The sequence below is a fragment of the Melanotaenia boesemani genome, chromosome 4 (genome assembly GCF_017639745.1).
Source record: "Melanotaenia boesemani isolate fMelBoe1 chromosome 4, fMelBoe1.pri, whole genome shotgun sequence".
NCBI lineage: Eukaryota > Metazoa > Chordata > Actinopteri > Atheriniformes > Melanotaeniidae > Melanotaenia > Melanotaenia boesemani.
The window spans coordinates 25470746-25497577 of NC_055685.1; the positions used below are offsets into that span (position 1 = coordinate 25470746).

Sequence of the window (26832 nt, forward strand, 5' to 3'; positions counted from 1 at the left end):
ATATGAAAGGAAGCGAATTGACCATGGGTGTGATGTCGTGTGCCGTGCAAAAAAATCTGTATGAATCTTCACATTTTCTCAGATTTCTATGATTCCTGTGTCATGAATTGTTTTACAGTACCACAGCGCTACAGTTTCTCCTATAAACCAATACGATGAGGATACTCATGAAGTCTGCATAGAGTCAAAACATGTGGACTGGGGTTTGTTTTCTGACTTTTGTTTCTGCAAAAAAAACAAAAAAAAACAAAAAAAAAAAAACAGGGCAAAAGGTTTCAAGAGTAGCTTATTCTTGATTGTGTCATTAGCATGATCAGTATGCAAAATAAACATCTGACACTAATTAAACTCTGTATTTTATCTATTACTACATTTACGTTATTATATCTAAATTATGTGTAGGCAATACTATTTCTAGCTATACTTTATCATTTTGTCCTAGAGTTATTGAATATTCAATAATTACTGTCCCTCATAACAACAGGGATGAAATTATTAAACCTAGGTTTTTCTGTCTGTAAAAAGTTGTAAAGTTTTGTACTTCTTCAGTGCCGTTCTCCAGCAAGCTAAGAGAACAGATGTCTAAGCATATGAAAAGAAAATATATAGATGAGGAAATAGAGGTCAGTGGATACTGAAGTGGGTTTTGGCAGAGAATGGTTCAGCTTTGCTACAACCTCACATGACTGGACTGGGATGATCTGACAAACAGGCTGATGGACCTGAGAGAAGAGGTTGAAGAGTAGTCAGCATTGGCACAGATAGGCAGACAGAAGAGCAGACTGGCAAATGGACAGATATGGCATCTCTCAGGCCGCATCCATATCTCCTGACTAGGAATGGGGCTTGCACATCTTACAAGGATATAAGTGGAATTTCACTGCAGGACTAAACACTAGGATGTGGCCAAGATGCTGTCCTGTAGAGGGGAATAATGTTAGCTGATAACTGCCTCCTGGTGGCAAAAACAACACCAGACAACACTGACTGACGCCAACCCTATACCACCAATGCTGTGCTATCATTGCTGGCAACTGATCTCACTGCAAAACAACAGAGTCCAACAGAGGGAAAAGCTTGGGATTCACTGTTTCCTTCATTGTTTTTTTTTTTCTTTTGGCAATAAGAGGAAAAATGTCAGCCTTGGTAAAACTTGGTAAATTCAGCTTTATCAGCCTCAATAAAATAAAATGTTCTGCCTCTCGCTCCGGACATTAGTTACTGATCTTTGGGTTGGCTTGACGAGAGGATTGACCCCAAGGGCCATTGCAGGTCAGATACTGAGACTCCCCTGACCTCCACCTCCATCCTGGAGAGAGAATGTATCTTAAAGAGTTGCGTTACAACACGCAATGCTAATAACGTGAATGTTCCCAGGCCACTGTTGCTTTGAAATGTTGCAAGAAGGCATCAGGAACTGAGTAAACGTCATTGAACAGGGGGATATAAACACAAAGGATGCAAACAAGATGGACATAGCATATTTGAACTCCAAATAACATGACAACTCTACAGCAACAGTTCTATAAATCAGTCAATCATCAACAGTATCATCATCATCACTATAATTTTGCATTGACTTTAAAATTGTTATTTATATGACTGTCATCATTAACAATAATAAATGAAACGTATTAGAAGTTTGCATCTCTCCACTCTTTCTCCCTCTTGTTTCTCAAGCACTTTGGGACATTATAATGTGACCCTGAAGTGTTTTATTATGTCTCTTGAAAGGTTGTAGAAACTGAGCTTTCAGCAGAAAACTGAGACAAACAAAACAGCTGACTGTCAAAGCTCGTTTTGGGTGAAAAGGGACCCAAAAATTCAATTTAGACAATAAAGAGAGAGAGAGTGTCTGTAAGTAGCAAACTTCTTTTATAAACCTAAATGTAAAGCTTCCTATAAAGCCCCTAGGTCCCACCCATACCACTTAGATTTCCTCTCTAGTATGTATTTTATCAGTCATGCATGTTTCCATCAAATTTTGGATTCTGAAAAAGATCAAAGGAGGCTAAGCGAATGCAACAGAAGAACCAAGCTCCAATGTCCGAAGAAGAACAAGAAATAGAAGTAATCGATAGAAGAAATACTGAAGTAATAGTCTTTTTCCCCATCCCTCCTTTCCTCTCCTCCGCCCTGTTCAACTGCGTGATGTCATTTCCTGTCAGGTCATCTTCCTCCATGTGCTGGATCGCGTAACAGAGGAGGAAGAGGCTTGACAAAGCGTCCAACTCCCTTCTCTAGTTACCTGGGCCCATACCACCGGTGCACTTGGTGAGGATGTGAGCCCACATTGTGCCTCACCCCTCCTCCATTGCCACCTCCCACAGGACAGGAAGTGATGTCACAACAGTCCCATCAGCATTGAGTGAGCACATAACAGTAAACAGAGATGATAAAACTCATCAAATATCAGCCAGCGCTGTGATTGGCTGGTTTTTGCAGTATAGGCGGAGCTTCCTGGTTCAGTCTCTTGGAAAGGAAAAAAAGATTAAAGATAAAGTGGATGTTCTCTCTTTTCTTCTTGTCATTGTTTATCATGTAAAGTTTCACTGTGTTCTTCATTGTTCAAGTTTGATTTTCTGGAGGCATAGCTTGGCATGTAAGGGTTGGGGGTCCTGGCTTTTTAATAAACTTATTTGTCTTTAAACATATCTGTCTTGGAGCAGAGTCCAAGCAGTGGGTTCCTTGTTCCAGCTTATTCTCATTTTTCAGTAATAGTCTGGCCCAGTGATAGATGGAAAGCACACATCTGACACATCTAAGCAATCAGGTGTCAGTATGGGCAAAATGCGATTAGGCCTCATAAACCGCAATGATCACAGCACATTTTAAGAACCTCATGCTCCTCCATTGCTCCCTGTTCCCACACCTCTCTCTTCCTCTTGCAGCCTGGCCTTGATGGTGGAGGCTATTTCTGGGAAGTGTTGTTTTAAGAGGTAAACTGTGCCCTGGCCTTATGCAAGTTCTCTTGGCTTGATCTGATTTATTTTAATGCTGTACTGCTTTGTCACTGATTTTACTCTTACACAGAATGCACAAAAGGCTAGTTGCAGCACCTTCATCCCCTTCCCACCACCCCTTTTTCTTATTTAGAGTCTTAGGGGAGGAAGGTAGAGGGTTTTGAGGGTATCCAACCCCTCCCAAAAACTCCACCACCACTGCTTTATTAAATGTCTCCATCCAAGGCCAGAGCACTGGAGGTGGCTGTTCTTCTGCTCTGGTGTCCGAATTCCTTGCTGTCTGTGGTTGCTAGCACCAGTCATCCTCGTCGGTCTCACTATAGGGTTCGTGTAGGCCTTTTCGGGGCCCTCTGGCATGGGGAGGACGGTGGTGTGAGTGGGGTGGTGCTCCTGGTGGTCCTCGCCGATGTGGTGAAGGTGAGGATGAGCGGTAGCCATTGGGTACCCTACGCGGATGAGGGGGTGGAGGGGGCCTGTGGTGGGCAGTCCTGGGTGATCGTGGGTGTGGGTGAGGATTTCCACCATGAGGGTGAGGGTTCCCATGGGAGAGGCTCTGCTCATAGGCAGGAGGCTCATGGTGCTGCTCATACTCGTAATCTCTCTCAAAAAAGGGCCCGTCACCCTCTAGGCTGTCCCCAGGTGGAGGCCCGCTCCAGCGGCTTCGGTGAGGAGATCTAGGAGAACCATGGAGGGGTGAGCGTGGGGACTGATGCCTGGGTGAGCGTGGCGAACCGTGCCGGGATGAGGACCCACCGTGGTGTGGAGAGCCGTGTCGTGACGGGGGTCGGTGGTGGTAGCCTCTGTCCTGGTCTGGTGGAGAGAAGTGTCGGGGAGATGGCGAACGCAGTCGACCTGGCCCTGGGGGGCCATAGTTGGGCTTGCGCACAGCGGGGGAGTAGGTAACATGCGGACGCGGGACAGCAGGGGTCTGTGGCAACTGACGACGGCCTCTCCGTGGAGTACTGGTCCCCGAGGTGGAGGGGACCGGGCTGCCGCTCACCGAACTACTGCCCTACAGCAAAATGTAAACAAGGAAAATCAAAACGCACCACAACAACAACAGAGACCAGAATTGAGCAGAGTGGTGATGAGTTAGATAGATAGATAGATAGATAGATAGATAGATAGATAGATAGATAGATAGATCGATAGATCGATAGATAGATAGATAGATAGATAGATCGATAGATCGATAGATAGATAGATAGATAGGTAGATAGATAGATAGATAGATAGATAGATAGACACCATTGAAAATTATTCAAAAACATAGTGATGAGGCAACAAATTGACACCAAGAAGCAACACGTCACATCGAAGAAAAATGGAGAGAGAAACAGTGACAAATAAAAAAAGCATAAAAAAAGAGAGATTGATATTCATAAGTAGGGCTATGGTAATAGCTGTGAACTCTTAATGGATATGTGCACAAGTAAAAAGAAGAGGTTAATGATCACAGTGAGTATTATATCAAAAATTCACCCCTGTGTTCAGCTTGTACATGAAGATCACTTGACACTAGATTGTGAATAGCCAAACACTGGAAAACATGTAGTAATAAAAAACATCTACCATAATGTAAAGTATGATGTAATAATGATAAAAACAGGAAAAACATCTTCCATCTATCAATCTGTATCATAAAAGCCTTTATAGAAGGCCTATTACATGTATTTCAGCAAACAAGACATACATTTTTTTTAGGAAAACTATTATTAGGAATATATGTCCTTTTATGTAACTCTTGTCTTTGGAGCCCACCTGTCTATGACCTCTCCCATCAGGCCCTTCACTGGGTGACCGTGACCAGTGGCGGTCATGGGGATGCCTCTGTGGGTAGTCATGGCGGTCAGGGCCATAGCGCTCCTTGTCCATGGAACTGTGATGATGGTGGTGGTGGTGGTGGTGGCGACGGTCCTTGGTGCGGCCACGGTCTCTCTCACGCTCCTTGGGTGGCAAGTCGCCTGACTGTGTGGTGGTGCTGAGGTCTGTGCCCAGGCCTAACAAGAAGGTGTCTCATTTGTAAATACATAATTTATCCACTGCAGTTTATAGAACTCTCAAAATATATAAGAATTTTAGTGTTTATACGTGTCAGCTTAGTGTGATTAGCTATAAAGAATATAATCAATAATATATAATAATACTATTATACTGTAATATATTATACGTGTGATGCATTCACTTGCAAATACAATGTTGAGACTTGACTGAATATTTATCAATTTAAACAAAATTTGATCTAAACACAGAGCAAAATTGAATACAAGATACCTGTTAAAGTTTAGCATTTGAATATGCATGACCTCAGTGTTCATCCCTGCACACCTGAGCTATGGTAAGTATGATTTATTGATATATTACAATTAACCAGGAGATTTGACAATGCTGCAGACTATACAAATGGTAGGCTGCTTCAGTAATTTATAATATTAACGCTTCTATTGATTTTGTAACAGATTTAAGGAGTTGAACATTTTCATTATAACAGAAAACCATCCACCTTTCATTCTGACTGCACTCTGGTGAAGGGGCTGAATTAAGTCTTTTCTATATAGAAGCTAACAGCTGATTCATACATTAAGGTTGACTTTCATTTTATTCCAGACAGTGTGAACCAAATTTAATTTGTTTAAACATAACTTTTTTGAATTTCAGGTTTGCAGTGCAATCCAAAACAAAACATTTGTCACAATAAATATTTTACCACTTTGTAATGTTGCAACTACACTTCAAAAAAACTAAAGCGGTGTTCTGGCATTGAGGTTACAAAGCACAAAGAAATTTCCTGTTTATTTAGTCTCATTCTTTCTGCAAACATGGCTTAAGTGCGTAGTGGTAAGGGGTCGTTGTCATGTTTTTGTTTGAAAATTCTCCACACATTTTCTGTTGGTGGCAGGTCAGTACAGCAAACAGGCCAGTCCAGTATCCGTACCCTTTACTTCTTCAGCTATGCCTTTGCAATATGTGTAGAGTGAGGTTTTACATTGTTCTGGGAGAAAAATGCAGGGATGTCCATGGGAAAGATGACATCTTGAAAGCAGCATATGTCACATTAAAATTTTATATATTTTTCTGCATTCATGCTACCATCACAAAAGTGTAAATTTACTTTATCAAGGAGACTGATCATTGTAGACCATTTTTTGGAAGTACATAAATTAAATGGAACTGACATCCTGTAATTAAAGGAAATCCATCTGTGGCTGATGAGCAGGTGCTACACTGAATATGGAGATGACTTAAGAATGAAAATAGCCACAGTGAGAGACTCACCTGTGTCTGCATCGGTATATCTGGTCAGGGAGCGCTGTGATGTGCGGTGACTTCTGTCCCTGTGTCTGCGTCCTCCTCCATGTCTCCCTTCCTCAGATACCACCCTCTCTAGGGAGTAGTCATCCAGCCGCACGCCACGACCCGAACGCCCATGAACCAGGCTGGAGGTGGAGCGACGCATCGGACTGGTGTCAGTGATGGTCTTTGAGGATAAGAACGAAGAAGTGTAGAAGAAAATGGAATAGGGGTGGATAAGGAGAGGAAGAGAGACAATAAGGAGAAACGGAGAAAAAAGATAAACAATAGCAGGGGGAGAGAGGATGGAGAACAGAAGTGAGATTTACTGTATTCTCAACTGTGAGACACTTAAATTGCTTTTGCTGAATTCATGACACTGCTACAGAGCTGGACATGGTCGAATGTCAGTCAAATTATCTACTGAATGAGAATGTCTGACTTGAGTCAGTCAGCAGTACCAAATAACCATAATTAATAAAGCAGTTGCTTTAGCAGGAAAAAGCAATTCAGGTTTTCAAAGTTTGCTTTTCATTTTAATCATCTAAAGATTTAGCTCATGTGTTGTCAAAAATGATGACCACCTGAGCACTTATGGAATCTCTGGAATCCCTAATGACAAAGCCTTTGATAGATATGTCATAGCATGAGATACTATGCATTACTAAAACACAGAGGAATGAAACAGTCAGAGATATAAACAGGGAACTGACAGGTAGGGAAGAAAATGGCAAAAAGACAGAACAAGCAAGAGGACTATAAGAACCATGCCTCACATGCACACGGCAGAGGAGCCCTATGGACTTTACGTCATGGCAGCCATATTTAATTTCCATCATACTCAGGTTGCAAAGACTGCTTAAAGTGCTTACGGAAAGTCTTTTTTAAATTTCTTATTTTTCCAACTCTTAAAGTAGACTTGTCATTGTTGATCAATACATAAACTAAATTAACAAAGTTTTTGTAAACTGATAAAAAAAATACATAAGAATTTCAAATCCCCATGAAATCAAATAAAATCTTCATGTTTCTCAGAAGTTGCTTTAATGGGTTCAGACATGTATTCCTCATGTTCCTTCAAGAATGTCAGCATGCTTTGGGTCACTTTCTTATCCACAACCCTAAGAACTACTTAATATTTTTCAGCATCCATCTTTCCTCCTATGTCGACTAGTCTTTTAAACCATGTTGCAGAAGAAAAATCTCAAAAGCATGACAGTTCTTCTGACTACTTTCACCTGAATACTGAAGTGCTCCACTGATGGTTGGCTTTGGTAAGGGTGTCGTATTGCTACAAAGGACTCTAATCTCATTATTATTACCACTGATGGTTAATTAGCTGTCAGATCAAGACTGTTTAAAAATGTCTAAAAATGTATTACTAATCTACATAAAACTCTCTGGACCTCATAGCTGCAATCTTACCAATATACGTCTTTAAATGTAATAACTTGTCTATATTTACAAGTTATTTCCAATGAACTCAAATAGGCACATGTGGACTCCAGTCAACATATAGAGGACAATGCACCAGAGCTAAGTGGTTAAACATGTTGCTGGAAGACAAAATTTTAGACTTATATCTTTGATAAAGTTACAAAAATTTAAAAATTTAATTTTTGTTGTTATGGTGACCTGTGTGTACTTTGTACTTTGGTCAGAAGGTTGATGAACATCTAAAAATGAGAATATAACTCACTTAGCTTGAACTAGCACAGCTTAAAGCCTTGATTATTCCTAGATAGTTTGAGGTCCAAAAGGTATGTGGCTGCCAAAGTTGAATAGTAAATGGATAACAAGGACACTTCTAATTTCTGACGTCTCAGAGATTCTGCTTGTCAAACACTGAGGATTAAACTTAAATATGGACACTGTGGATAAGACAGAACATCATTCCCTTATTTAAAACCTGATCGAAAGCTCTGCAAGAACCCAACAATTAAATCCTGTCATCCTGAAGTGTGGGTCAGAAGGGCACGTGTGTGTACAGATATGTCTCCTTTTATAATACAAAACAAATAAAAGAAAAACATCTCTGTGTTGTCACCACTTAAAATGTGCTAAAAACTTCTGAAAATGAAACTAGACTCATATCCTCTAAACATAAGAAACTATGTTTCTGGATGAGGAAAATGTATAGGTAGCAGAGGATATGAAAAGGAACTGGCTCCATCTAAAAACGCTATTTTATGTTTGAACTACTCCTGTGTTATTTATATTCACTTATTCAATTATTTATTTCTGTTTGGTTGATTTTCAGGCTCTTCTGACCAGGATAAGACCCTGCTGACAGAACCCCACAGACCCACACATCACCCATCAGCTGGACTTCAAACACACAGCAGTCTGTACATGCTCTGAGCAACTTAACACAAGCCATGCATGCCCTCTGGATAGCCGGCAAGACACCTACAAACACACACACACACACTTGAACAAGATGTGTGACTTTCCACATTTTTTTACTATAGAATTTATTTATGTAGAAAAGCACCTTGTCCGCAGCATGTGGTGTAGGTATGACTGTAATTACATTTCATAACGCAGCATCATGTAAAAACAAGTTGCTGATTGTAATATTAGTAAAAGTAAATGTTTTGCATGGTTTTCGTAAAGCTCGATTGTTTTTAGCCATGTTTGGGGAAAATGAAACCTTAGAGAGGTGGAAGCATTTGTCAGCTGGTGTGATGCAAATTTTTTTAAATTGAATGTAGAGAAAACAAATAAGCTCATTACTGATTTTAGGAGGAAGAAAGAGGACCCCTCATTTACTTTTATTAAGGGTCATGAAATAGAGGTGGTTGAATCCTACACATACCTTGGTGTTGTTCTGGACGATAAATTAAATTTTAAAAAGAACACAGAGGTGGTCTTCAAAAAGGCTCAGACAAGACTCTTCTTTCTAAGAAAACTCAAATCTTTTAATGTAAGCAGAAACCTTATTTCTGTGTTTTATCAGGGAATTTTAGCCAGTGTTATTTTTTATGCAGCATTTGTGTAGATGACAAAAACAGGATTAACAAGTTGATTAAAAAAAGCTGGGGCTGTGATTGGCATCCCCCCTGACTCTCTGGACCTCACCCTGGCAAAAAGAACTGGGTCCAAATTAAAAACAATTTTATTCCTTAAAAACCATCCTCTACATGATGTTTTTAATCATCTCAAAAGCTCTTTTAGTGACCGCCTTGTTATGCCTCAGTGTTCTACTGAACACTTCAGAAGGTCTTTTGTTTCTGTAGCTGTCAGAATTTTTTTATGACCACCTGTATTTTTTTTAAATTATGTTTTTAGTATATTTACACATTTAAAGGTCTATTTCATGTTTTACACCATTGTCTATGTATGAGATGTGTGGTGGCAAAGAGATTTCCCCTTTTAGGGGATGAATAAAGCTTATCTAAAAGCAGTGGTTCTCAAACTGGGGGGGTGGGGCAACATGATGGGTGGGAGCATGGGCTTGGGAAAATGTAGCAGACAAACTGATGTTTTGACAACTTGGAAACATTCTGGTCCACACTCCGGACCATTTGGTGGCAGAGATGCACCAATTTGTTTTTGCCAACTGCCAAAAAATATAAAGAAGAAGAAGAACTGCAGCCCAGAGATCAGGGTTTACTGAAGCATCGAAGGGAGAAAAGAGAGAGACATGGATAAACAGGTAATTGGGATTAAAGAGGGCAGATATCTTGCTCTTGGTTTAACAGTAAATGTGTTTTTAATTACATCTTCCTCACATCTGTTATGTTATGAGTATAGTAAGTTAAATAGTTACAAGTTATATAGTTTTAGTAAGTTTTTTGTGGTTTTTGTGTATATAAGGGTGGGCATGGTAGAAAAAGTTTGAAAACAACTGCCTTAAAGAGACAGGGCTCAAAACAGAGCGTTTTGGTCAGAAGGTGGCTAGAGGTGCTGCAGCAACACACAATCTGAAAACAAAATAATTTTTAAACCTTAAACCATGGAAACCTATTCTAGTTGATCCTCGAAACAAATTTTCAACTTACAAAGTGCATAATATGAGCTCTTTAATAGAAAAAAAGTGAAATTAAATTCTTTAAAACTAAAGGAAGTTATACAACAGTCAGTGTTATTGGTCTTACTGGTAGAAGAACATCTTCTGTTTAATAAAACTTAGTTTCACACTAAATACAAGAGCAAAAAAAAAAATAAAAAATAAAACAAAACTTTAATCTGTCTCAGATTATTAACACACTTGAATGGTATTTGTGGTTGTTGCAAAGTAAAAAGGCATGTTAGGTGAGGGAAATGCTTTTCAGTCTGTATTATGCTGAGTCAGACAAGTTCTGGATGTTATTCTAACCGCAAAAAACAGATTATGCTAGGTGGGTTTGAAACTTTCTGATATTAAATTTAATCCTTATAAACTGTTTCCAATGTTGCAGGACTGCTCTAGACTTTGTAGCTTTACTTGCAAATTCTTGAGGCATATTCTTATTTTACACCTAACTGTTGGTGGAAACTTTGTCTACGTGGCCATTTTGCATAAGTATACAGTTTATATGTAAGGTCTCTGGTGATTTGTGTGTCCAAATAAACTGTTGTCTGAAACCACTGTTATACGATATCCCTGGTTATAAGTTATGGACTGAAACTTAGAATAACATCATCCACTTAAATCAAACCAAAGTGCTGAACATGACATAGACATTTTATGAGTTCTCCAGTCTGCATCTTGACAACTTTCATACAACTTTCCAAGCAACTAAATGACAGTCTTTAATTAAAGCAAAACTTTCTTTTTTTGGTTTACCACTCCTTCTCACATCCACTGTGAGACTTAGCTGCTTCATGCAGGACTAATGACATGCCAGCACGCTGCCAATCTCCTGGTACGGGCCAACAGCCACATATCAGGGCAGTCCATGCTTTTGTCACACACTGTTGACCCGGTCTGCAGAGATGCAAGAGATTTAACACACACTGTGCACACACACACACAAAGGAACACACTCAGATGCTGCATATGAGCAGAACTCCAGGGGAAATTTCACAGATAGCAAACAATGGAGAGCAGCGGAACCTCAACACAAGCAAACACAGGAGAGAGTCAGAAAGGGAGAAAGAAAGAGAGATGTGGACGGTTAAAATAAAAACAGAGTTAGAAGATAGACAAAGGGAGAAGAAAATCTGAATAGTGACAATTAAGTCACAGCTGATTTAAAAAATGTGTGGAGTACCAGGTGGATTGGGTTCACTTTTAAGACAACACAATTTGTGCCTTTTTCTAAGGCAAAGAAAAGCAAAGAAATAAAATGGAGTGGAAAAAATTCCACACTGAACCGATACTCGATGCAAAACCTGAAGGAAATAGTCATAAAATACAAACATTACTTTTTACTTTAAAAAAATTCAGTTAGTCCCACTCAGTTTGTAAGACTTCAAACATCTTGGATATGCAATTTTTCCTGTAAAAAAAAACTGCTTTATGCTGATGTGTATTATGTGCATACAGCTATAAATCCAAGAGCTCTGTGTGCAGACAAATATTCAAAAGGGGCCACATCCATAAAACTATATCGCTCTATGAAACTGTTGGTATGCATACTTCCATATACAGTACATTCTCATCACCAGAGTTACAGGTGTGTTTGTTTTGTTTATACAAGCACAAGCTTGATTCCTACTCTCATTTTAAGACACAGAACACAGAAAATGTATCAGTGTTAAAAGTGAGTAATTTCACTATTTCATGAAAAATATTAGCTCATGTTGCATTTGAGGGGTGTCATGTCAAAAAAAAAAACAAAACAAAACAAAACAAAAAACAAAACAAACAGGTGGGACAGGGGCAAAAAAGGCCTGGAAAAATAAATTATACTAACAAGAAACAGCTGGAGGAACATTTTCCAACTAATGAGGTTAATTGGCAACAGATCATTAACATGACTGGTTTCGTAAAGAGCAACTTAGAGAGCCAGAGTTTCTCTGAGGTAAAGAAGGCAGAGGTTCGACAATCTGTAAAGTAACACAGCATCATCCACTAAATGTTTTAGAATAATGCTTCTCAACATCAAAGTGTGAAGACTTTCAATAATCTGTTGTCAAATAACAACAGATTCTGAGAATCTGTAGACATTTCTGTGTGCAAGGGACATGCCTGAAAAGCAATACTGGATGCACGTGACTTTCAGGCCCTCATGAAACACTTATATAAAAAAACAGCAGGACGCTGTCATAAAAAATCTTTTTATGGTCTCAGCAAAACTTCCAGAAATCATTATCTGTGAAGTTTGCTGTGCTGTCTAGAAACACAGGTCAAAGTTCTATCATGCAAAGAAGAAGCCAAATATTAACATGGACATAGTCAAAGTTGTTTTGGAAATCTAGAAAGCCATTTTCTCTGGACTAAAGGGAAGAGGGACCATCTGAATTTCAAAGGCCTGAATCTCTGACGGTAAGGGGTGGAACTGTTCCTATGAAAGCAACAACTGGCTCATTACAAGACAAAGTTTAAGAGAAACATCTGCTCCCATCCAGATGTTATCTTTCTCAGGGAGAGTCTTATATATTTGTTCTGCATCTCACATGACATGGATTCATAACAGTGATGGAATGGACCCTTCACCAAATGAAAATATTTGGTGCATCATGAAATGAAAAATATGACAAAGACTTCAGACTATTGAGCAGCTAGAATATTATATCAGACAAGGATAGGATGGCACTCTTCTTCCGAAGGTCCAGCAGCTGGTCTTCTCTGCTCCCAGACATTTACACACAAGAGCAGATGCTCAGTGGTAAAAATGGTTTAGAAAAAATTCAAGATGAGCTTATGTTTATCCTGAAATTACTCACTTTCAGCATCTGAAATGTTTTTATGTTCTATTCTCAAGAACATATTGATAAATAAACCTACAAATCATTGCATTCTGTTTTTATTTGCATTTTGCACAGTGTCCCGGCTTGTATGAAATTAGTGTTGACATTACGTTGCAGGTCACTATAAAGCTAGGCTTGAAGATAAACTTTAGTGGGCTCTTTGGTATGCCATATGATGAACAGCCTCATAGCTACTGGGAATTTTCTTGACATGTCAGAAAATCAGTTTAGGGACTATCAGCTCAAATAACACCACCTGAACTTTTTCCACTGTGGTTTCAACCCACCCACATGGCACCCCAAATGAAAGAAAAACAATCAGCAAATCACAATTTGATGCAGGTCCAATTTAAGAATTTACAAACAGAGAGAGAGGAATCAAGTGGAAAGGGAGATGGAGATGGAGAGAGAAGTACATACACTGAGGTTATTTCCGCGAGGTCTGTGTCTCCTCCGCTGCAGAGCAGGCAAACACAGAAATGATACATAGGGCAGAGCAGTGTACACACACACACACACACACACACACACACACACACACACACACACACAAATAAGGCCCAATGTGGCGCAGATGCCAGGCCAGAAAGAAGAATGAATTCAAAGAGAGAGAATATGATAAAGATGAGAGACATGAAAAGTAAAGTGATGGATAAAAAACAGAGTAAAGATTTTTAAAAAAAGGAAGTAAAAATAAACTCAAATTAATTTTGAAGGAGAAGGATGCACAGACAGGAGACAGAAAAAGAGAACCTGGTTAATACAAAGTGTGCACACATAGCAGCGAAGTGTGTGTGCCGGTGAGCAGGAGAGCATAGAGGACAACACAAGGTGCTTGTGCATCCACACACTCACATAGTCGTACACACACTTACCGAAACAGCGTGAGCTCTCTGTAAGGCAGAGCAGTGTTAGAGGACAGTAAGTAATAAGGTTTACACACACATACGCTCCAGATACTTAACACACACACAAACAAACACACACACATAGCATATTTTCTGTGCAGCGGTCCTCCTCTCATTATGTTGAGTTGCTGTCAAATTATAGCTGCAGATCTAATTAAAGAACTTGTTATATTCACATTAGATACTGCACATTAGACTATCCGAGCAAACAGCAGTAATTATTTAATTTATCTTGAGAAAACAAAGTTTCCATCTTGCTTAGTCTTGTTGCACATATTATTAGACTGTCATTGTCCACACCAACGTAAGTTCAAACTACATAAACTAAAGACATAGTCCTTTCTCCAAGTTAAAAACTCAGAATACAAGATTTCTAAAAATTAATTAGACATGTTTTGTTTATGTCAATAACCACAATTATTCTATGTGCAGTAGTTTTCTGTTATTTATCTAAATACTGGTACAGAAAAACTTCATGAAGTAATCAACATACCAAAGTGAGAGCAACATGTCATGAAGAAGTGAAATGCAGGAGGATGGTCACACTTGTGCACATGGATGTGCTTGTGAAAATGTGTGTGACTGCAGCCAGAGGCTTTAAACCATGTAAATAGGTGAGCCCACAGCAACTGAATAGAAAATATCTTGAAATATATAAATAATTAAATCAAAGCACTACCCCTTTTATATAAAGACAATACACTTTTTCAACGTCTGAAATTTCTAAACTTGGCCTAAATATGACTTAGAACAACTTGATTTTCATATAAAGCAATAAAGCAGGTAAGAGAGCCCACATAAATGACTGAGACAAAAACGTTATTCTTTTATTCATGAAGGTAAATGATACAATATTATATACTGGTGAAAAATTTAAGTTAACCTTCATGATTAGCAGTTAATTTAATATTCAAAATTATTTTTAGGGTCTTTTAATCAATGGGATGGCAAATGTGTTTAAATTGGGACCCCCCTTTTCACAGAAAGAACAAATATAAATCAAAATCTGAGTTTCATGACACATATGAGTGTATCAAGGCAAGAAGAGAAGATTTCTGAAGACTTCAGTAAAAGTAAAAATTAGGTAGTAAAAAAGTAACAAAATTCAGTTAAACCGAATGTATCTATATGTTGGATATTAAACACCACTGTGATCATTGCTGAAGTGTGTCATAAGCTGTGTAATAACCTAAGGTGACTTTTAAAGGTTTTTTTTTATATATTGGCTGTTAATCAGAATACACAGACTTGATAAAAATACTGAACACAAAGCTGTTAGCATAAAACTACTTCCCACAATTTGCCGTAGCACAAGCTAGCTGTTTGGGAAAGGAAAAAACTGCCATCTCGTATAAGAACCTTACCCTATATATCATGGCAGTATCATGATATAACTTATTTTGCTTTATCTTGGCCAGGACAGCCAGCAAACATAAAAAAAAAAATATTATGCACTTAAATTTTTTAATAGAGGGCAGTTTCTAGACATCTCTGTGAACTAAATCTTAACAGAAAGTGCCTCACAATTCTATAATTAGAATCTTGCAAAGAATACAAATAAAAAAACAAAGTAAATATTTTTTAAGGTGATGTCAAAGTTCTGATTTTAAACCAACAGAAATGTTGGGGAAAGACTAATTAAGCAGTTTACGTGATGAAACTGCACAATGTCCAACAGCTGAAGCTTTTATAAGGATGAATGGGCAACTAAAAGATTTCCTAAAACATGACCTACAAAACTTGTGAACATATACTAGTTATTGCAGCACAAAAGGGCTCATGCTAGATACAGAAAGCAAATGTATACATACCAGCATTACTTAAATGTAATACTATACCATTTTCCTTTACAAATGAATGACCAAAGAGAATATTTCAATGTCATTTTCTCTGTTGTACTTTCTCTGTCTTGCTTTAGGCCTTGTGTAAAAATCAGATGGGGTTTTAGGTCTCTAGTTATTTACAGTAGAAAAGTCTAAAGGGTTCATAATATTAAAAGCATCAGTGTAAATGCACAAGGGTATCTTGCATTATCCTATTATGTAATTTGATATAACATCAGTCAATAACATTGCTTCACATGTCCGACAATGATGTCTTCATTTCTTTGAAAGAGGTTAATGGTTAACTGCCAAATATCGATATTACTTATAAACAGTTACAAACCAAATACTGGTAGGAATTAAACATGGTTTTTTCTTCAATATAAGGTTAGTGTTCATCTTGGAAAGAGTTATGTGAGAGAGTTCATTAACAGGATAGAAAAACAAACAAAAAAACAAGGTTACAAGTACAGTTTTAAGATGTTCCTGCATAGTCACCAAAAATTAATTTGGAGATTAAAAAATGAAACCAAGTTTTGAGTTGGCAGATGTTTCACATTTCATCTTTTGTCTTTCTTGCACATATGCACACATGCACAATTATATCAGTGAAGTAATGAACCTGACCTTAGTGAGATCGGAAAATCATCCTGTTACATGTTGCACATTATAGTAAGATGGCAATCTGATTCTAACTTAGCTGTAAGTTTCGTTTGTCCACCAGACATTTTGTCTGTGTTTATGGTGCTGAAACAAGGTTATAACTAGGTCCTTATGTCTCTTACTGATGTATATTTTGATTGACTCTGGCCACAGTTCACACAGGACAGACACACCAAGGATTTCATGGGAATGACCAAATGAATGGGACAAGGAAGGGGCTTAATATTCTATACAAATATACAGTACCAGTCAAAAGACTGGACACGCCTACCCATTTGTTTGAGTAGATGTGTCCTAATATTTTTACTAGTACTGCAGATTTCTCTCATATATATATCTGAATATATCTATATATATCAATATATATATATCGATATATATATATATATATCATATATATATATATATATATATATACATATCCAGAAGAGTGCAGTCCTAGGAACAGCTAAGATACTGCATAGGACCCTCAAGCTCCCAGCACTCTGGTAGAGGACCCGAGCTTGAGATGAACAGCCACCAAGCTTACCCAAGAGAGATGGGAGGTTGGGTGAGAGAAGAGTTATTTTTTTAACACAGCACACTTTTTTTTTAGCCTTTAGACCCGTTATGCATTCTGCCATGACCCTAGCAAGCAGCTTGTGTTGCTCAGAGTGGATTTCAGTTGGAGCTAAGCAGCAGAGGTTCAGTGGCATGAGTGAAAGTCAAGCAGTGAGGGTTTGAGGGATGGTGGAGGAGAGAGAGGAAGATAAGCTGAGAAACCAGACAGGAAGTGAATTTAATAAGCAGTTTTCCTGCTCTATGTTGCATCCTAAACCCTGTTTACCATTTAGAGATCTAGCTACATAAATCACTTGGCAAATCCTTTAAAAAACTCTAAATGCTTACATTTATTGACATGATAAATAAACAAATTTTCAATAATAACAAATGAATGTCATAATACATAATTAAGAAAGTTATATGTCTAAATTGTGTAAAAAGGATATAACAAGTCAGTAATACTGACAATATAACGAGCAGATTTAAATAACAAACAAAGCTTTAAATTAATTATTGAGATATAAAAATAATATAACACATAGAGATAGATTTAGTCAACTAATAAATTCAATCATATGTTAATGGAAAAACAAACCCATAATAACTGCATATTTAGCATATAAGAAAGATTTTCTTCATTTCAGACTTGGGTCAATCATCGTTTTAGGATGCATTTTCAATTCACTTCAACTGTGGTCAAAGCTAAACGACATGATGGTGAAAAGTAGTGGTTGGCAATGAGTGATAGTGATGATAGTGGGATGAAGGTGCTCACTTGGTTGTCTGCCGAGAGGCGGGGCATGGAGAGGGTCCGCCCATGCCCATCCATTGGGTGATAGGGCTCAGTGTCGGAGTACCCGTCCCGCCCCATCTCCCTCATCTCTACCGTCTGTAAAACACAATAAGAAGGGGGCGTGACCACTGTCTGCTGAGAAAGTGGACTCTGGCGTGGCGAGGGTCACCAACCAGTCAAGGGAGGAGAATAAGATAAAATAAAAAAATTCTCTTTAAATAATTTATGCAACAAAGAGTTGCATAAATTAGCTGTTGCAACCTTTGTTGTGTTAAAATTTAATCATGGATTCATTAAATATATATAGATAAGGTCACTAATGATTACATTAGGTCAGTTAAAAATCTAAATTAGCTTGTGTAATACTCCATATTTTCTAATTTTGAGTAAATTTGTCATACTTGTACACAGAAATCCAAACTTTTACCACTGGGGAGATCTTCTTTGGGATCAGGGAGTCTTTTCCAATAATAAGCAACTGACAGTTTGACAATCTCGTAAGACATCATTTCTAATCCAAGTCCCATCTTTCTACATTTGTTATGTGATTCAATAGAGAGATGAGGCATTGGGGAGTTGGGGCATCCCAACAGACAAGCGTAAGTAAGGGATAGTGAAGAGGAAAGAAACGGTGCACATCACAAAACACATCTATCAAGTCCAGGCAACCAACTCAAGAGGACATTATAAGTGTGAAAAAGGAAGATAACAGTGAAGTTAGGTTACAAGTTTAACCCATTTAGACCTGAGACTGTCCAGCCTTGGAACTCTCTCCCAATTTTTGCATCAGGTCTTAATGGGTTAAGGAAATTCAGGAGGTATGGACTGAGCAGAGGGATGAAGAGAAACAAGAAAGACATATGCTTATTTAAAAAAAAAAAAGAAAAGAAGGAGACCGAGAGGTTTGGCTACTTGAATGATAGCAACAGGCTGCACTTTATATGCTAAAAAGGTAACATCCTGCAGTGACTCATAGCCGTTTGCTGAGAAATTAGTGTTAGGTATGATGAAGTGGATTAAGGATTAGTAGTCTTATCCATGGTGACACTGAAGCAGGACATTACAGCACAGTTTTATGGTGAATCAGAGGAGATGTCCAAATACCTGGAAAATCAAACACAATCAAGAGCTTTTAAGTCCCATTTATTCTTTCGCCTTACCTCTTAACACCAACTTTAATTTGTTTAAACTTTACACTTTTTTATAGTGCTTTTTATCTGTTGCAACAGCAGAAATATTGAGCAGTATTCTATATTAGCATATTTGATACAGAAGCTAAACCAATACATAAACAGCATGGTTGGAAACAAACTGTCCACCTAAGCACAAGGACAGCTTGGGCTGATATGTTACCATGGTAACATCAAGTTTGAACCCATCTTACCTGGGGGTTGTGGCGGTTTTCATGCAGATCATCGGGGTAGGGTCTCTCTGGGCTCCAGTTACCCGTCTTTTGGAACATTTCCTGGGCTTTGGTTGTCACCCATGATTGGCTCTCAGTCATGCCCCCCTCAGGAGGTCTGGCATCCAGACACACACAGATTCAATTGCAAATCATGGATATTTAAAATAATAATAGTAACAATAACAAAAAAATATCTAACTGTCAGGCAGTAGCTTTGAATGATTTTTTTTGTGTGCTAAAGCATTTTCTAAAAACGTTTGTAAAGAAAAAACATAATAATCATATTTATCAACTATGGTGTCAGATATGTTTTAAATATTTATTTTATTATCATTATTATTATTATTACTATTGTTTTTTTCTATTATTTTTTATTGTGGTAAAGCCTAAGGTAATATTTGACCTAAAGAAAGGTAAGAAAAAGTCTTGTTGCTACCAAAACTTAAAACAGATAATTCTCTATATTAAGCCTAAGGACTAAAACAAACAAACAAACAAAAAAAAAAGTTCTTTGAGGAAGCCTTCCAGGATTTCACATACACTTTTTGCAGAGCAGTTACTCATCCACCTTTTAGTCTACTCACATGCTGTTGATGTTGTCCGGCTGGGTGCTGGGGAGGCCGTTCTGGCCCTGTCCCCCATGGCCGTCTGTGCCCCCTCCTTCAGAGGGTGGCTCCATGCGCTGAAACATTAATGGCGGTCGGTTCTGTGTGAGATACATGACATGGCCTGCAGGCTTGCATCAGGCACACTCAGGGGGGCAGACATAGGACACAAAGACAGGATGCACTCGCAGCATGCACCCACACGGGGGCGCCATCAGCAAGCACATGGCTGTGGATAGTCACTGTTAAGTTCCCAACTAGACCACTGATGTGAGGTCTTAAAGCCAGCCTGAACTAGTGTTTACAAGGACTCTGCTGATACTGATGAATGTTTATGTTTAGGGCAGGGAACTGATCTCAGATCTGTGTCAGAAGGGAACTTCTACTTTCTGAATTTGAGGTAAGACTTTTTTATTTACAAGTTTTGGACCACATTACCATATGAATGAAAAAAAAAGAAAGAAATTAGACATATTACTCAAAAAATGTATAATGATGATCTGTGAGTTCAGCTATGAAACTTTTTGAGTAACATGCCATTTGGTGGAAGGTTGACATTTGATTCTGAACCAGTTGTGTTACAAAGCAACCTTTGCTTCGATCATACATGTTCAACGTCTGTTGGTTTTACTCCCAAGAGATCTTTAGTCATCCCAAGAACTGGCTTTGTGTCAGTGGATCATGATGACTACAACTGCAGTCTGTAATATGTCACTCCACAGTGTTAAGCTAATGACGGAAAGACCTCTATATCTAAAACTCTTTAAAACACACCAGGATGATCTGCTGGACAGGAAGCTAATCTGGCTGCAATGTGCATCATAACGGATGACCAATTTTTGTTTAGCTAGCTAAAAAGTCGACACTTCTCAAAATGCAGAGCCTAAAATTTGCATTAAATTTCATGGTAGAGACTTATGGAATGAAAATGTGGAGACAACATGACCACTGAACATTTAAAGAGGTATGTTTAGCACTGACCATAAATGGATTAATGGTCCCAGAATGATATAGGGAACCACTGGTTAAATGAATCTATACTCAACATCCCACCAGTAACAATCACAGACAGATTAATGAACACACAGACTGGAGAGAATGGGTCTTGGCTGGACAAACGTGGATTGACCAGATAGGGAGAGCTTGATAAGTCAATGTCTCATCACCTCCTGGAGGGACAAACAGACAGCATCAGAAGGGTAGATATGGGATGGGAAACAGGTATATAAGACTGTCAAACAGACAAAAAAAAAAAAAAAAAAGATCTTGGACACAACAACAACAAACATCAAAGAAGACAGTTGTGATTTGACATGAGGGCTAAAAAGCAAGGAAAGGAACAGAAGCAGTAAGAGACATGCACAACAGATGAGGTGTGGAAGAAAGAGTCCACCCATTGATACCATATTAGGCAAAAATGTTAGAACATCGCTCACTAAATACGTTACATACATGTACTGGAACTGCATTGCCTCTATTTTTTAATATCATTTACTGAAATGGCAACTTTACACTTTTAAATCACATTTTAGTAAATTTTAGCTACCTTTAGTGTGTTTTTTCTTCTTCTTTAGATCAAAGGTAGAAAGGCATGTGCTATCTAATTTGTGAACACTAGTTTGTCTCTATGAGACACATCACCTACGATTAAACATATCTTATTACTGCTCTATAACAAAAAAAGAAATCTTGACAGACACAAAAATGATCCATATAGGCCTTTTAACCAATAATATTTTGGGGGGTGGATTCATCCATTTAAAGGAGATTTATAGAAGCAAACTATACTGAGAAAGAAAGAGGAAAAATAATGAAATGATATAACGCAGAGATGCCAAGACAAGACAGACACACAGGCTGATGTTCACATGAAATGCTAAGGTTGAGAGAGCCTGTGTGGAGCTGTCCATTCAGTCCAGTGGTATACAGTAAGCTGCATTCAGGAGCATACCAAGAACAGCACACTGTTTAAATATATAAATAAAGGCTAACATGCTTTCCAATCACCAATGCACTCCTTTGTTCTACTAAAGGGAAAAACCCCATCTCACGAAAACTGATTAGACTGACCCTTTCCCATAAATAAATCTAGACACGCATCTTGTCAGGAGGCATTGCAAGAGTGGAAAGATACTTCCGCACATCCACAGAATGCACTGAGAAATTATAGGGACGGTGGGAGCGAGTGCATCTCAAAGGCATTCATTGACAGGAGGGGAGGAGCACTGACAATGAACAAAAGGTAAGGCCATGTGGTATCATCACCATTATTGCTCTGAACATTATTAACAACACAACCTGCAGTTCAACACATACTGTAATCCTTCTCAACATATCTAAACAGCCCATGGTAGGACAAGGAAGAAAATGGGCAGTTGGAAAGGAAACATTTTGCCAACTAGAAAAAATGGTTAAATCGCTCTTTGTGAAAAAAGAACAGGGATGGGCAAATAAACAGAAACTTTCAGGTGGCATGCTAAAAAAAAGTGAGGAGGGTTTTTTTTTTAAAAGCTTGGAGTCATTGTATGAGGTCAATTACTATTTATTTTATGCTTTCATAATCATATGAATATTGCTTCCACTAATCATCAAAATGATTAGTGGAAACAAGATTCTTAAAAACATGGCTGGGAGGAGGAGTAGCAAAAAACAGAAATCTCTTTTTTGCATTTGAAGGATTTCTTCGGGGATGCCGGGAGGGAGTCTACCTGTTCCTCTCGTAGGGCTTGCAGCTTTTTCGTCTTGCTTTGCCGATAGTATTCCATGATCATCATGGCAGCGTAGATTTTGCCCACCGTCAAGTCTGTGGCTGCTGAGAAAATGACAAGTTACCCTGGAAGATTAGACCAGTGTGAGATGGGACCCTGAGCCGTGGGGGGAATGGGAGTGGGGAGACAAAACACACAAACCACAAACACTGATAGAGAAAATACACAATAACATGCAGAATACACCAGCAATCATTACAGTTATGCTTTACTGTGCCGTCAGAAACAGAGTTTTACAAAATGTTTGGATTTTGATATAAGGGTAAAAAATTCTCCATCTCCAAATGATAGATATCCAGTTGTACAATATTTGGTCAGTGATTACCAATTCATTTAATTGTATTTTTTTATTAATTCACCAGGGATTTAGGAAGCAACTTATGTACATAACAGGATAAGATGAAGAAACAACTTCTCTTGTTTCCTGATGACATGTTTCAGAGCACTTTAAATGTCGTGGGTAGTTTTCTGAATCACCTAGAAGAAGGATGGCTCAGGATGGAAGGAGGGTTCAGTCTTGGGTTTCTAATTAAGCTGATACTGTTGTGCACCTTTGTTGTCCAAAAAGAATAACTGTCTAACCATTGCTGGTGTACAACACACAGATACAACAATACAACACTGTACAATTATTAACACAGTAAAGCTTGTAGTCTTTTCACAGGCAGATGCTATACTTGTATTCTTATCATTTAACATTTTCTTAATATTTTACAAGTAACTTGTATTAAAAAATAACTGAGGACTACGTAGCCACATCACAAAGAAACACATGGACACCTTAGTGATTCCCAGAAAACAGCAGCTCAATTTTTTTCTAAAAACTCTGGACATTTATCCCCAGAGTTTGGATGGAACACGTAAACATTTAAAGTCAGAAAAATATTGAGCTTTATCAATTAAACTTGGCCATGCTGCAAACATTTTGAATGTGTAGCATCCCTTTCAAAGTGGTATGACTATAAGTCCTCCAAGTTTAAAACTTACATTTTAAGATATGACAACAGTGCATCTATATCATTCTCTTTATATAATATATGACAGTGCATAAATTATATCTTACTTTGAACCATGCATTTAGCCAAATAAATTGTGTTAAGCTAAGCATGCATGATTATACTGGTTTTAGCTAATTTAATTTTAAAAGCAAAACAGATTTACTTAAAAAATGGTCCTTGATCACACTCTTATAAATCTATCTGGTCAACATGTTCATTTACATCCAAATTCTCCCTGTAGTGAAAAGACTTCTATAGAGGATCTTCTATAGCAGGCACCCCCTGATACCAGAACTGAGTGTGTGGAGAGGTCAGCAGTGCAGGTGTAACAGAAGCATGTGCATGTGAATACATGTAAAGTTTAGTGTGTTTGCATTTATCTGAATGCAAACAATATGAAAGGGCTTGAGCCAACTGCAAAGTGTAGCTTAGAGAGAGAAAAAAAATAAACAAAAGACAATAAAAGGTCTGTACACAGGCTGACCATAAGAGCACTCGCCTGGAGATTATAGCATATTTCCAAATCTTGACATGAAATACAGAGAGATTTCAGGGAATACTGACTGAAAACATTAAGGAAAACTAAAGACTGATGCTGTTTTCCTAACAGGAACCTTAAATGAATGGCATAACTATCTACAATTGCTAGGGAGTCCAAAATATTAGCAATACATCCCATGTAGAGCTTGAATTTTGACACCTAATTTTGCATATATAATGTCAGCAGCTGTAATATTTGCTCCAGGACATACATTATTGGAAGCATTGGTGAATAAAATGTGAAGGGGTGGATGTATGCATGTGTACAGCAATATGTGTTTATGCCATAGTCTGATCAGGAGATGCAAAGCAGTGAATGACACTGACTGGTAGAAGCTGTCCTCTTGGTGACTTGGTGGTTGGACACACATACATTACTATGCCCTTCTCCAAATTGTTTTTCTGTAACTTACCCTTGTGCGGTGTAACCAACAGGTCCAGTGTCTTCTGTGACAAGTTTGGCCAGATAGCCATCATCTCCTTTCTTAGCTCTGCATCCATCTGATGCTTGTCTGCGCCACCTGGGTACACCACCACCCAGTTTATCCAAACACGCACATGCACAACATTTGCACGCAAGCATACATCCAAATATATATAAATAAACATCAAACAGTACATAAACCCAGGACAAGGGGGTACAGACCAAAAGGTAGGCATGGTGCACAAAGTCCACGAAGAAAAATGTATATCCATTCACACATGTACACATTCACCCAAAACAAAAAATAGTTTGTTAGTGTCTGAAGTGGCAGAGATTTGCTACATAATCTACTAAATAATATAAAACATTCTTATGGAAGACAAAAATACAGAAACTCATAGGTGAGTTTAGGTTGACTACACTTTAACATACAAACACATGGTGATATTTTTAGATCATACCCTTGGCAATCTTTATATCCAGTGCAGTCCGGATCAGCGCCATGAGGGTGGAGTTAAAATGCACTGTGTTGTCATCAGCAACCGGCAGATCCATGCGCAGAAGCCTCTGTGGAAAACCAGTCAGGATGAGAGGATGAGAAAGGGTGTGTCCTCGCCAAAGCTGGGCGTGCCTGAACCTCCAGGAAAGGGAAAGGGAGCGGGGTTGGGGACGGGGTTGAGAGAGCTCCATAGACATCAGCCAGTTAAAGTTGGACTAGATTTGTCCAGATTTTATTTTATTTGTATTCCCTATAAACCATTAAGGTAAAGCAACAATCACCAAGTGTCAAGTTAGTGTTTCTAGAAATAATTGAAAAATGTGAACAACAGTTTACAAAGTGACTGTTGGGGATTCATGTGTTGAGAACATTATGCAGTTGTGTTAATTCTATATTGAAGGATCTCCTTGATAACTTGAACAAGTCTCAGTGTCTCCTGTTTTTCCAGTGATACTCTACAAGACAGCACAGCTATCCGATGCTGCTAAGCAACTGTGAGAGCTGAGAACCACAAGAACAATCAGAGCCAAAATGGCATCTGACCCAACCTGTGCCCATGTTCCCTACATGTGTGAATGCAAGTGTGCATTCACACATCTTTGTTGTTACACACATATAGATGTATATATGACAGTTCACATACACCGACCCCCACCCCAACATCCTTCCTTACCCACTAACACACAATTACTTTTACAGACTGCAATTAAGAGCACTTAATTGGAGTCCTTTGGAGACAAAATAGGTTGACTGAAGAACAATAACAGTATCACTGGTGTAATTCTGCTATTTTTTCAGGAGACAGCTGTGGTTTTATTCAACCAAGGCACCTGCTATTGAGCTCCCCCTACCTTAAAGAGGTTCCCTATCTTCACATGTCTATACAAGGTAAACAGATGGAGAAACCTGCAGAAAGGACGAAACAAGCTTGGCTTGCTTGCCGTACCCATTCTGACCAGTTGACATCCGTCAGATTTACCTATGAACATGAGCGTTGGGCACTCACGATGGCAGGCACGGCATGGTGTCGGGGTTGTGTACATGCTCATGTGTTCCTGAGTGTGTGCGAGTGTCGGGCATGCCCAAAGCCAAGTGTGAGGCAGGCGAAGGGCATCGGCCAACATCCACAGCGCTCGGCAGGCAGCAGGCTCAATGACGCCCATAGCCATGCAACAAAAAGTGCAAGGATTGCATGCATCACCACACACAACACCCCCAGAGATATTTCCCACAAGTGTGGACAAACAAAACATGCAGCATGCCTTTACTTCACTCCCATTATCTAAGCCCCAACTCTTCCCATCTACTAGCGCACTACCCCACAACTTCCCTCAAAACCCACTTTTACAATACAAGCAGCCGTGCATCCGCACAAAGAGAGTATCCTCAATCCACCTGGATTGATCCTTCCGATTGACATATAAATTTTTCATCTTATTTATATATATATATATATATATATCTTTTTGCCTCTACATTTTTACATTCATGGGTCCCTTGTTCAAAGTCAAATTGAACAGGAATAGTATCACTTTGTATTGAGTCAAGATCTCTCTCAATGCCAAACGGGTGCAGTGTCTTAAGTGGGTGTCAGAGTTAGAAAGGATTCAAGTTGTGGCATTGCCTGAAAGAAGAAAGAAAAATCATAGAAAAGTTCAAAAAGAGATGATTTATGTTCTGTTTTTTTTTTTTATTTTTTATTTTTGTTTGGTGCCTTGGAGCAACCAGACTTTGTGGTAGCAGTTGTGTAGGGTAAGGTGAACGGGGTC

At 38.6% G+C, this 26832-nt stretch overlaps 1 protein-coding gene across 1 annotated transcript in view; it reads right to left on the bottom strand.

Annotated features, from left to right (window-relative positions):
- Window positions 1–240: 240 nt before the first annotated feature.
- cacna1ab (calcium channel, voltage-dependent, P/Q type, alpha 1A subunit, b) overlaps window positions 241–26832 on the bottom strand; it is a 173561-nt gene continuing 146969 nt past the window's right edge. The window contains exons 40-48 of the mRNA XM_041982391.1: window positions 25026–25131; window positions 24554–24661; window positions 22543–22643; window positions 19814–19935; window positions 19209–19344; window positions 17807–17920; window positions 6240–6441; window positions 4725–4963; window positions 241–3975 (exon numbers count right to left, since the gene is read on the bottom strand). Of these exons, the coding sequence (XP_041838325.1) occupies window positions 3253–3975; window positions 4725–4963; window positions 6240–6441; window positions 17807–17920; window positions 19209–19344; window positions 19814–19935; window positions 22543–22643; window positions 24554–24661; window positions 25026–25131 (1851 nt within the window). The 3' untranslated portion in view covers window positions 241–3252. The remainder of the gene's footprint in view (window positions 3976–4724; window positions 4964–6239; window positions 6442–17806; window positions 17921–19208; window positions 19345–19813; window positions 19936–22542; window positions 22644–24553; window positions 24662–25025; window positions 25132–26832) is intronic.